At 39.3% G+C, this 12925-nt stretch overlaps 1 protein-coding gene across 2 annotated transcripts in view; it reads left to right on the forward strand.

The window, feature by feature from the left end:
- The first annotated feature begins 4052 nt into the window (after window positions 1-4052).
- Window positions 4053-12925, forward strand: part of SLC35D1 (solute carrier family 35 member D1) — a 58044-nt gene continuing 49171 nt past the window's right edge. Inside the window, exons 1-7 of one of the 2 annotated variants that reach the window (XM_038001385.2) lie at window positions 4053-4740; window positions 5569-5602; window positions 5700-5786; window positions 6477-6544; window positions 8044-8115; window positions 8702-8770; window positions 11186-11288. In XM_038001385.2, the coding sequence (XP_037857313.2) occupies window positions 4538-4740; window positions 5569-5602; window positions 5700-5786; window positions 6477-6544; window positions 8044-8115; window positions 8702-8770; window positions 11186-11288 (636 nt within the window). In that variant the 5' untranslated portion in view covers window positions 4053-4537. The remainder of the gene's footprint in view (window positions 4741-5568; window positions 5603-5699; window positions 5787-6476; window positions 6545-8043; window positions 8116-8701; window positions 8771-11185; window positions 11289-12925) is intronic. The other variant, XM_007978374.3, reaches the window with a different exon arrangement.

Consider the following 12925-nt stretch of genomic DNA (forward strand, 5'->3'; position numbering starts at 1 on the left):
AGTACAAGACACTGCAGAGAAGCTCCATGCTCTCTGGTTCTCAGAATTTTTAGAGTATTGTTCAAATAGGAAACATGTATGACTTTTGCTCCTTGACTGTAAAGTAACCAGCTGTGCAACACAGCAGGTCACCGGGTATGATCTAGGCTGGCAGTGAAATAGGAAACTGGTGAATGCAGGTGGAAAACAGAAGAGGCCTATCTACATTCCACTATGAGAGGAGCAAGTGGGTCAAGGGAAAGGGAGAAGTGTGGGGAAAAGAAGTAATATAAGTTATGTTTTAAAAAACTGTGTACAGAATCAACATTCCCTCATGGAAAAACAGGAGAGCTAAAGGCAATGTTTTGATAAAAAGACATGACTTAATACAAAGAAGAGTTTTTGCTAGTAATTCTACCCAGTAAGATGTAAAATTTATCAACCCACAAAGTTGACTTTTCCAAATACCTAAGTGTACCTAAGCGAGAACATTTAATTCAGTCTTTCTTATCTTGAACAACTTTTTAAGATATATTTCAATATTTATTCAGTTTCACCCAATGATGCGTAAATACTCCATTTATAATTCTGTGGTTAATATTACTGAGGTTAGGAAACAGATCTGAGGACCTAAAATACCAAAATTTACCCAAAAGTCTAAGTACCTATAACATGGGAAAGAGATAAAAATCTTCCTAGAGATGGCACCTATCTTATCTTTGTGGGTACCTAATAAGAATGCTTGACTCCACTAAACTCCACAGCATTTTACTGAGGGTCCACAGCAACCAAATCATTACTGGGGTTGAGAAAATCCAATGCAGTTCTTGGCCTGTGATAGGTCTTAAATATTTGTTAATTAATAAAGTAATTATGCTGAGAAAAACAGTAGTTGCCTGGATCAGCACTCTTATTTTTATTTTGTGTAATCACAACTTACGATTTTGAAAATTTATACCTGGCATTTCATATTTCCACGGGGTAGAACTTAAAATATTATCTCACCTCTACCATTGTTCTCCATTGCTGCCCTCTTTCTAAAAGAGGGTTTCATTTTCATACAGTGTTAGCAGGAATAAAAAATGAGTATAAACTCTTTGGAGGTTGTTAATTTGGAATTTTCTTAATTCTATTAATTTTATATTAAAAAGTAGTCTTAACTAACCAATTCTACTCCTAGAAATTTATACTCACACGAAGTTGAATGGACAAGGATTGTTTGTAAACTGAAAAATGGCAATAACTTAAATGTCTATAGGGTTATATGATGATGCATCCAACTAATGGAATACTCTGAAGCCTTTGAAAAGAATGAGGTAGAGTTTAAGTGTTGCCACAGAAAGACCATCAAGGAATAGTAAGTGAAAAGAGAAAGACTGTATAATAATACTAGTGACAATAATTATAATAAACACTCATATTTACTATGTTCTAAGCACTTCATATTCATTAACTCATTTAATTCTCATCGTAACTCTATGAGGTGGGTACTATTGTCATCCTCATTTTACAGGTGAGGAAATTGCAGCACAGTGATGTCTAGTAATTTGCCCAAGGTCACAAAACTACTAAGTGTCAGTGGCAGTGTGTGGCTTGAGGATTAGTGTTCTTTTCTGGTTCTATTCCAGATAGGTTTTTGAAAATGTGTAAAAATGTGTATATATGTATATATTTGCTTTTTATTATGAGGGGCATTGTTACTTCTATAATAATAATTTTTTCTACAAGGATGTTTCTTAAAATACTGTTTTAGTTATTTTTCCTTTTGAAGTTAACAGTCGAGGAAGAGTTTTAATCATTTTCCTTGTTTCCACTGATTCAATCGACTAAAATATCTAAACTGTGTTAGGCATCCTTGCCTGCCTCTGTCCTCAAGAAGCAACTGTCTAGTGGAAGAGAGTGATATGTAAACAAGTAATGCAAAGCCCCTTTGCTATGGTCTGTATGTGTCCTCCAAAATTCATATGTGAAAATTAATCACCAATGTGATATTATTAAGAGGCAGGGCCTTTAGGAGGTGACTAAGTCATGAGGGCTCTGCCTTTGTGAGTAGGATTCATGCCTTATGTAAGAGGCTTCACACAGTGTTTGTCCCTTTCTGACCTTCTGTCCCTTCTGCCATGTGAGGACATGGTGTTCTTCCCCTTCAGAGGATGCAGTGGTTAAGGTGGCACCTTGATCTTGGACTTCTGTCTCCAGAAGTGTGAGAAAACAAAGTTCTATTTTTTATATGTTATCCAGTCTCAGGTATTTTGTTATAGCAGCAGGAGCAGATGGATAGTCTATAAAGGGGGTATAAAAAGATGTGGTAGGAGAGGTGCAAAGGAGAGAGATCAATTATGTAGAGGGAAGCGGGGGTCAGTGTGAAGGAAGGCTGCCCAGAGAAGAGGTAATGTTCTGCCAAAATACGGAAGGAAATGTAAGAGTTTTTCAGGAGCTAGGTGAGAGGAGGAAGAGAAGAAGCAGTCCAGATGGAGGGAATAATGAGAGTAAAGACACAGAAGCCTGAACCCATGTTGCTGATTTATCTGCACCTTAGGGGAGGGAAATGTGAATAGTGCCTCTGGAGATGTGGGTAGGAACCACATTATCTAGCACCTTAGGCTACGTTAAGAACCTCATCCTGTGTGCCAGTTTTTTAAGAAACATTTGAAGAACATAGGTGTTCTCAAGTAACTCAAAAGATATAAACCAATTATACACATATAATTGAATATTATTCAGCCTTAAAAAGGGAGGACATTCTAACATATGCTACATTGTGGCTGAACGCTGAAGACGCTATGTTAATGAAGTAAGTTCATCACAAAAGGACAAATACATGAGTCCACTCATATGAGGTACCTAGAGTAGTCAAATTCACAGAGACAGAAAGTAGAACACTCGTTAATAGCAGAGACGGAAGGAAGTAGGGAAACAGGGAGTGATTGTTTAAAGGGGAAAGAGTTTCACTTTGGGATGGTGAAAAAGTTCTAAAGATGGATTAGTGATGATGGTTGCAAAACGATGTGAATGCAGTTAATGCCATTCAATCGTATACTCGAAAAGGGTTAAAATGATAAATGTTATGTCATGTATATTTTGCCACAATTTATTTACTGATTTCTTTAAGATGGTCTTGTGCTGTTGCCCAGGTTGGAGTGCAGTAGCATGATCATAGCTCACTGCAGCCTCGACTTCCTGGGCTCAAGCCATCCTCCCACCTCAGCCTCCTGAGTAGCTGCAACCACAGGGGTGCACCACCACATCTGGCTAACTTTTTTTATTTTCTTGTAGAGACAGGGTCTCACTATGTTGCCCAGGAAGGTCTCAAACTCCTGGGCTCAGGCATTCCATCTGCTTTGACCTCCCAAAGTGCTGGTATTACAGGTGTGAACCACTATACCTGGTTTACCAAACTGTAAAAATAAAAAAAATAAAAAAAGAAGAAATTTAAAAAGATACAGACCAAGCACTTAGAAAAATAATTCAAAGTTCTTCTTAGTTAATCTATTAAAGTTCAATATGTAATTTCTTTGCTTAAACTGATCATAATGATTTGCTTCTGTTATACAATAATGACTACCATTTACCGAAAACTAGCTCTTTGCTAGCTATACATCTACAGAGATCAGGTTTAAGGAGGTCATCTAATTGGTCCAAGACACACAATAAGGAGTGTGTGTGTGTGGGTCGTCATTTCTAGGACTCCTACAATTGGAAATCAAGTCTTTTAGGCTCCAAACACCTTGTGCTTTCACCAATCTCCAAGCTGCGTATCTTGCTACTTTTTGGGATATGTCAACATTTTTCTTAAAACAACAAACAAACAAAACTTCTCGATCTGAAAAGAAAGTATTGTTTGGTGTTCTCTGGGTTCAGAAAATGTAAGAAGCCAGAGGCGCTGCAGAATGAAATTTTCGTTGAGTGTTTACTATTGATCCACATCTGATACTTTTGAAGGGTTTTGGCCCCCTGCAAGAGAGACTAAAAGAGCATTCAAAATTAGTCTAGACACAATGTACTGTAACTACTTGGCCGGCCACCTGTAACAGAGGGGAGGAGGGTCTGCACTTATGTTGCGGCGGTTATCCGAAGAATACGGCCTTCCAGCTCCTCCGCCACCAGACTCCCCCCGCCCCAGGTACTCATCCCTCGGGGAGACCCGGCGCGTGCTCGTGCGCAGGCGCAGAGCGACTGTCACCCAGCGTCTGTGGTTTGCCGCCCGGCGCTCGGGTGTCCCGATGTAGTTCCCCTGGGTTCTCTTTGTCCGCCTCGGGCAGGGGGGTCGCCGCTGCCCCTTCTCCAGGCCCTCTCTAACCCCTGCCCAGGCTAAGCTCGGCGCGCCCCTACCCTCTGACCCCGCGTTGCACAATGCCCGAGCAAAGTCTCCAGGGGTGTGAACCCCGGCGTCCCTGCCCCTGGGCGGGGACGGGCGGCAGCCAAGCGGGGAGTCGAGGCGGCGAGCGTGCAGCTGGCCTAGTCTGCGGTCTCCGACTCCTCGAGTCACCTGGGAACCGCCGCTGCAAGCCCCCGCGCCGCTAGGCCCAGCAGCCAGGCCCACGCCGCTGCGGCAGCCATGGCGGAAGTTCATAGACGTCAGCATGCTCGGGTTAAAGGAGAAGCCCCCGCGAAATCCTCCACACTCCGAGATGAGGAGGAGATGGGGATGGCGTCGGCCGAAACGCTGACCGTGTTTCTGAAGCTGCTGGCCGCCGGCTTTTACGGCGTGAGCTCCTTCTTGATCGTGGTGGTGAATAAGAGCGTGCTCACCAATTACAGGTAGGGCCGAGGCGGCGGCGGCGGCGGCCGCGGAGGAGGAGCGGGCGGCGGCGGCGGCGGCGGCGGGGCGCCGGCTCCCTGGACTTTGACTGCCAAAGTTAAAGCCGAACAAAGTTGGGCGGGAGCTGGGGAGGGCGGGCGGCTGACGCGCGCGGCCCGGGCGGCGGAGCGGCTTGGCGCGGGGGCCTGGGGCAGGGGTCCGCTCTCTGCGCGGAGCTCTGGCCGGCCCGGCACGTTTGGGGCTCGCCTGCCATGCCCTCGGTGCACCGCCCCGAAAACCCTGCCCTTCAGAGAGATGGAGCAAAGAGACTCTTTTGGTGACTTTTGAGCCCTTATGCCTGTCGATCAGGGAGGAGAGCGAGGGAAGCCTCCTCCTCCGCAGCCTGGACAGGGAGCCGGGGCTTCAGTGTCCCCTGCTCCCTCTGACAGCCTCTGGGGACGTGCGCATCCTCACCCTGGCGGACAGTTATTCCTTTGCTAACACTGGGACCCCGAGGCAGAAGTTGGTTTTTGTTTTTTTTTTTAAAGTATGTGAAACCGTTGGAGAGATCTATATCTTCACTGCCTTGAGAAATCCTTTGCAGGCAGCGGGCTGAAATGGTAGACTCGGACAAGATGAGACAAGCGGCCGCCCGAGGCTACATCAGCGGGGTGGCCTGACAAACAACAGGCAGGGAGTTTTCTCCCAAGATTTTTGTTTGATTTAGGGGCGGACGTTGGTGTGGCTTGTATCAGAATGCCTCATTAACGTTGCCGATGTGCAAATTGAATTCACGGAGCTAAGTCAGGTTTGTTCTGACCTTGTTTTTCCTTTGCCTTTTTTTGTAGATTTCCCTCCTCACTATGTGTTGGACTTGGCCAGGTTAGTTAGAATCCTCACCATTACGTGGTTTATGTTGTTAGAACTTCTGTGTGTGTCTTTATGTGTAGAACAGTGAATCTGTGTTCTCTGTTTACAGATGGTGGCCACAGTGGCAGTTCTCTGGGTGGGAAAGGCGCTCAGAGTAGTCAAGTTTCCTGACCTTGACAGAAATGTACCTCGAAAGGTAAAAGAAGAAAAGCAATACTTTATTTTGTGAAATGAAGTCACTATGTATTAATATATTTTATCAGTGCCTTGCGTATTTAAAAACTGCAGCCTCAAAAATGCCCAGTCTAGAGTGTTTATAATGAATGTAAAGAATAAATGTAGTAATATGTGTCAAAGAAGGCCTACAATCTCTTTAAACTTAAGAGAAAAAATAACCTAGCAATAGTCTTTTGTTTTTAATTAATGAACACTTGTTGAAAGTACAACAGTTTTTTGCAGTTTCTGTATCCATCTAATCTAGCCCATGCATCCTGCATTCATCATTCTTTGGGTTTATTTTATATTCTTCTGTCTGCCTCTGCTTGACTCCAAATGACGATGAATTGCCTTTACTTTTTCTGCTGACTTTAGAGCCATGGGCTCTAATACATGATCATATTTTACAGCAAATAATGTTTCTGTCTCACATTGATCATATTCATATTTCTGTCTTTTCTCCCTGCCTTCCTTTCTTTCTGCCATAGTAATGTTGTTTATCCAAGGAGAAGTGTTGTTTGGGTGTTTGGGGGTCAAAATTGTGTATGAGAACTAATCTTATGTTTTAAGTGGAAAAAATTTTGATCAAATAAAATTGTTTCTGTTTGAAAGGACCTTGTTTTAGCTATCTTTATTATTGAGTTTTGTTATCCCTTTTTAAATTTTCTAGACGTTTCCACTACCTCTACTATATTTTGGGAACCAAATCACGGGACTGTTCAGCACAAAGAAACTGAAGTATGGATAACTTTATTTTACTAGTGAGGTTAATATAATGTATTCTTAAAATTGTACTTGAATGTCGAATATTTAACACATTGTTATTGATTCTGGAAAAAAATGAAAGGACCAGAAAGCTTCTATTACTACTAAATAATGAAGGTGGTGCCAAAGGTTTTAGTTGATGCTGTTTTCTTTGGAGAGAAAAGGAGTTTTTTGTTTTTGTTTTTTTACCCCTCATTTTGATGTCAGAAGTCTTAAAATGTTATAAAATGCTATGATAGGAGATTTTTATTATTTTTCTAGAGCCACAATAGTGAAGATAATATACTAGGCTTCCGGGATTTCAGTTCTTTAATATAGCTCTTAAATATTTTAGGCAACTTCCACACAGCAGTATTAGAGGGTAGGCACAAGAACTTTTGCAGTCTTTCTTTTAACGTGAAGTAAAGTAACATCAGATAGAACCCTGATAAAAATATTATTAATATCTTACCCATGGCATATAACTGTAGAGGCAACATACTTACTTTCAGAAAGAAGTAATAGCTCTCCTCTCCGTAGTAACACTATCTTTCCCTCTAACCTCCCAGTTTCTGGCTTCTGCTCTTATTGTAGTGTACATATCGGGTGTGTGTGGTATTAAAACGACACAAATAGAGAAACCATTGAACAGAAACCCAATGGCTTCACCACTACCACACAAGCTAAAACTCTGGCATTATAAAATAGAATGGACAGATTTCTGAGGATCAGGGACAAGGTGTTTTTCATTTCTTCCTTTAAAACCTAAGAAACCTGACAGAATGACCAGGATGATATCTCTGAAGAGGGTGCCAAGGAAGTCACATTTATCATGGGTGGGACATTCTTTTCCATTTCATTACCCACTGGGAAAGAAATGCAGGCCTTCTGCAAAGTGCTGCTTGTATAGAGTTTGCTTTTTTTCATCCATCTCATCCAACCATTCATTCACACCTATCTTTGATTGCCAGCTAAGTATAATTCACTTTGGAGTGAGATAAGATATATTCAGAAATAACTATATTGCAAGAGGCTATATGTTTGATTAGTACAAGCAAAATGCTCTGGGAATTTAGATGAAGACAAAATTACATCCATAAAAGGACAGTCAAGGCATTTCATGGAATAAGATTTTCATAGATAGTTTTTGGGAGGTCTAGTGGGTGGGAAGGGAGGTCAGACTAGTGAAAAAATGAGAAGGAAGCCTTTTTCTATTAAAAACTAACATGTTTACAGCTTAGAGTATTTGCATAATTAGCAGAATAAAGTTTTGTAGTTAATGTTTCTCACTTCTAGTAGTTTTTTTAAAGCAGCTCTTTTAGGCTTTCAAGTAGGAATTGTTTCTAGAGAAAAGCAAGGGTTTAACCATAAATTAATCAGTATGGAATTTCCATAATGGAAGAATAGCATTATTTTAACTACCAGTTTGGAAAATCTTAGTTTAAAAAAAAATGTTAAATTCTATTTTACCTAATTATCTTTTTCTTTTTCAGCTTGCCAATGTTTACAGTTCTGAGAAGGTTCTCCATCCTGTTTACAATGTTTGCTGAAGGAGTTTTACTCAAGTGAGCTAAGTTTTTAATATATCTGTTCTTTAAATCACCTTGAAAAGGTGCCTAGCATATGTGAGATATTAAATTATTTGTCTTGTTCCTACCTTACCTTTTGAGAAGTTGAAGAAACCCTCTCTCGGCTGCTGGAATTGATAGTTTGTGGGAGTGGTAGTTGGGAAGGTCATGAATTGGAGTTGAAAATCTATCTGAACATGAGATTTACTTTCTAGAATTTCTGTGCTACTGCTTCTGGGAGAAACTGGATCAGAAGCATAGGTATAGGTTTTAAATAGCGTTCATATATTAGCTCCTTTTACTACAAATGAATGTGACATTTTTCTATTAAAGAAATTCTGCTTTACAAAAATTCAAACTCACTAATAACAATTGGTGAAAATTTTTAAAATGGGTGTAATAACTTATATAACAATGAATTTTTGCTTCATCAAAGGGGTTCTGTTAAATATCCAGTTTCTCAGAAATGTTTAAAATATAATTATTTATAGCTTTTGAGAAAGCATATCACACTTTTTGCTTCTGTTGTAAAATGAGTGTGTGAATAAAGTCGTGTGTATTTTAAAATTTTTTTATTTTGTAGGAAGACTTTTTCTTGGGGTATTAAAATGACTGTATTTGCAATGATTATTGGAGCCTTTGTAGCTGCCAGGTAAGATGTGGGCCTATGAATAGCACATTATAAAATATCAATAATTATTGATAATAAATGATTACTTATCAATAACAATTTTTTTATAGCCTATATAAGAATTGTATCTTTGAAAAGCGTATCAGTCTCTTGAAAAGGTTAAGTCTTTTTGACTGTATTAGGATAAAGGTTGACAAAAATAAGATTCTTGGGATTGTTAAAAGTTAAATTGATGTAATTTAGAATTTGTTACTGTTGTTTTGCTGGGCACATAGCATGTGCCACACAATATGTTTGACATTTTACACATCTTATTATGTATTCTTCACAACACCTCAGACAGGTATGGGTATAATTTTCTTATTTTATAGTTGAAGAAACTAAAAAGTTCAGTAACTTGCTTAAGGTCACAGAGCTAATGGCAGAGCTGAAATTTGAATCTGTGGCTTTCTTCAGAGCCTGTGTGTTTTTATAAACCATGTGGCATTTCTTAATTTTGCATGCTGCTAAAATTTTGCATGCTGCTAAAGAAAAGCATGTCTCCTTTTCTGTGAGGTGAGGAAAATGGCTATGAAACATTTGCTTTCCTTTTCAAATAATGAATAATAGCATTGCTTTAATTGGCCTCACATAAGCTATATCACAAATGCCGTAACTTAGATATTCTATTAGGTTATTAAAGCTTTTTCCATTTTTCTTAAGTTTTAGTTTTAAAATACATTAGGAAAATGTATACCCACAGACCGAGAAAATTATAATGATTGCTAGGAGTCTTCTACAACATTTTAATCAGCCCAGGGCGTGCATGTATGTATTTGCTAATGCCACACATTCTGCCAGATGTATGTTTTCCATCAAAGAGTTCCAGTGTACTTCATGGATTGACTCATTTACCTTCATCACATTCCCGTAGTATAGGTGGAAGAAAATATTATCAGTCCGGTCCTATTTTACAAGTTCAATCTCCAAGTAAAATTTCATTCTAAAAAAAAAGAGGGTGGCATAATTGGTTACTGGAAATTGGCTATATAGCTAACTGCTTTTCCTTCTATGTCATATTCCCTCCTTGGAGAAAAAGTCTATACTAGCCTCCTACCTTTCGTTTTAGAGATGCCCTGCTGGTCTTGGAAACATTTCCTTGAAGCTGATGGGATCCAAAATTGTACCAAACAACAGGGGTTCCTCGGGGCTTTCTTGGGTCTACAAAAAACTTCTGAAAAGGATTACTGTCTGGATCAGCCTTATCTAGTTAGACCCTTTAACTTGGAAAAAGATTGATAGGAAGGGAACTCAGACCTCTGAAGTCAGTTAGAAGATTGTTAGAGACTGCTTGGGGTAGGAAGTGTGCATTAAGTTAGGCCTGCCTAAAACGCAGTGGCATAGAACTCATTAGAAGTCTTGGTTCCTATGCAGTATCTCTGCAAAATCATAGTCTGTGGAGCCACTATTTTAGCTAGGGTGCTGAAGTATGCTGAAGGCATACCTTTGTCAGATTTTCATTTATTCTGTTTAATTTACTAAATTCTTTTTTTTTTCTTTTTTTTTTTTTTGAGACGGAGTCTTGCTCTGTCGCCCAGGCTGGAGTGCAGTGGCTGGATCTCAGCTCACTGCAAGCTCCACCTCCAGGGTTTACACCATTCTCCTGCCTCAGCCTCCCGAGTAGCTGGGACTACAGGCGCCCGCCACCTCGCCCGGCTAGTTTTTTGTATTTTTTAGTAGAGACGGGGTTTCACCGTGTTAGCCAGGATGGTCTCGATCTCCTGACCTCATGATCTGCCCATCTCGGCCTCCCAAAGTGCTGTAATTTACTAAATTCTTATCTGGTGCCTGGTACTCTAAGTTCCAGAAATTTTTGGTTTCCGTAAACTCCCAAGTTGTACTTCACAGGTTCATTGAGCAATTATTTAAGTATTTGAGTTCCTGCTATGTGCTTAGACATTGTTCTAGCTTGATCTCAGAGCTAACAATGATCCACACTTCAGAAATTCCACCCGGGGCCCAACTACCTATGCAAGATTGTCCTGCCTTTTGTGTGGACCTTCAGAAAATGACTTGTTAACATCCTGTCCTTTTGGTTTTCTTGTCTATGAAATTGAGCTCTCCCTGCTTCTGCCTGCTTCACAGATGTACTTAATGGTAATTTGGTGCTTGTCATCTGGCTTTGAATGCAGAGCCGTGTGCTATTAAATGACATGATTGAGTGTTGCTAACTATGTGTTTGAATGTTAGTGCCTCTTATTTCTGAGGAATCCCTTATTGAGGAGAAACTGCAAACTGTGACCAGAAATCAAGAAATACCAGTAGCTGATAAAATGCCTATATTCACTTCCCTAGATGAGAATATGTTCTTGTAAATGTTTTAGCTCATATCTATTTAAAATTAAATGCATGTTCTTTAAAGTAAGTTGTTCTTAAAGTGTTGCTTATGTTTTGCAGCTCTGACTTGGCATTTGATATGGAAGGATATGTTTTTATTCTGATAAACGATGTCCTGACAGCAGCAAATGGTGCATATGTAAAACAAAAATTAGATTCAAAAGTAAGTAGCAATCTAAAGCTTCTTTAACAGATGTGTACTGATGTTGGGAATGTCAGTTCATCGGAGAAAAAGTGTTCTTTTCTCCTCGTAAGTGTACTTTTCTCCTGGTAAGAAAGTACTTACCAGGGATGAGAAAGACATAGTCGTTCTGTGAGGGTAAAATTCCTGTACTTTGGTGTTCATAGAAGAAACTTTATTTTTTAATTAATTAGCAATTAGCTTTTAGTCCAGGCTTTTCTGGGATTGTGTGAATTTTGACTTCGTGTGGGGTAGGAAAGGTAAAGCGTGTTCACTGAAGTGTCTTTAAATGTTCATGGCTGTATTCTAGAGGACTTTCCGGGGATCTGGGAGGCAGAAAGAGAACTACCTGGAAACCTTTGGGCAGACTTGAAGGGAAATGAGTGTTGGAAGGGGCTGCAAAACAAAAATGGCCTTTATGTATTTGCCCTATAAATAATGGGAAATTTTAGGGAGCATTTGGATCTCTGTCTCTCTCAGGGGCAACACTGTGTTTCCTGGCCTTGGCTTTACCGGATATTGTTTGTTGTTTACTATATACTTTAAAAATGTTATTTTTAGATGAAGCCAGATTATTAGAAAGCTGAGTATTTGAATCATATTGTTTTTGCAACATTATGTTATGAGATTACATTACTGTAAGAAACAACTAAATGGACCTCAACTTTATATATCCTAGGGTTGCTAATTGAAGGAATTGTCCTTGATATCATAATGTATCCTATATGAGGACCCATATGAGATGCTTATCTTAGATGTCACCATAGTTTTTCCTGAGCAGCTGGTACATTTTTATCTCATAATTACTTCTTGTAACTGACTATGACTTTATCTTATTTTCCTATCCATGTTTTCTCTTTAACGGCTTAGTTTTTAGTCTTTTCTATTATATGTACAATATTTCTGAAACTACTTAAGCTCCTTTTTGGGAGCTTAGATAATAAAAAAATACAAGTGTCCTACCTGCTTGATAGTACTATTAGTACTTTGAATTGACCTTGCCTTGGCCAGGGACTTTGCCTGCTCCTCTAGAAAAGAAGTATAGATTGAATGTCTATCCCAGTAGTTTTCATTATTTTGCAGATAGATAGTTGTTTTTTTTTTTTTTTTTTTTTTTTTTTGGAATAGCCTCAAAGAACCAAGGACAGTGTTGATTTGTTTCCAACCCATTTTCTTTAAATATGCATGTCTTGGCCTCCATTTATTTGCTTTGATGAATCTATATGATGGTTGCATTTTAATGGAAGCTACTAGTAAGAATTTTTATCTTTTTAAAATAGCTGGAGAAAAGGTAGCAGTTAGTGATTGGTCTTACTCTTTTCTTCAGCCCATTTGCTACTTTGGAAAATAGATACTATTAATGACATTTTATTTGTCCAGTAGCTTCAGCTGTCTAAAACAGCACTGTTCAATAGAATTTTCTGTGACATCGGAAATTTGTATTTCTGTGTTCCATTAACTGGTCATTAGCCATGCATGGCCCTTGAGCACTTGAAAATAACTGAGAAACTGAAATCAGTAGTTTTACGTGATTGTAATTAAACTGAAATAGCTACTTGTGGCCAGTGGCTACCATATTAGTACAATCTATAGTACATCCTAGAACCTAGAAAAAAAAA

This window comes from Chlorocebus sabaeus, chromosome 20 (genome assembly GCF_047675955.1).
Source record: "Chlorocebus sabaeus isolate Y175 chromosome 20, mChlSab1.0.hap1, whole genome shotgun sequence".
NCBI lineage: Eukaryota > Metazoa > Chordata > Mammalia > Primates > Cercopithecidae > Chlorocebus > Chlorocebus sabaeus.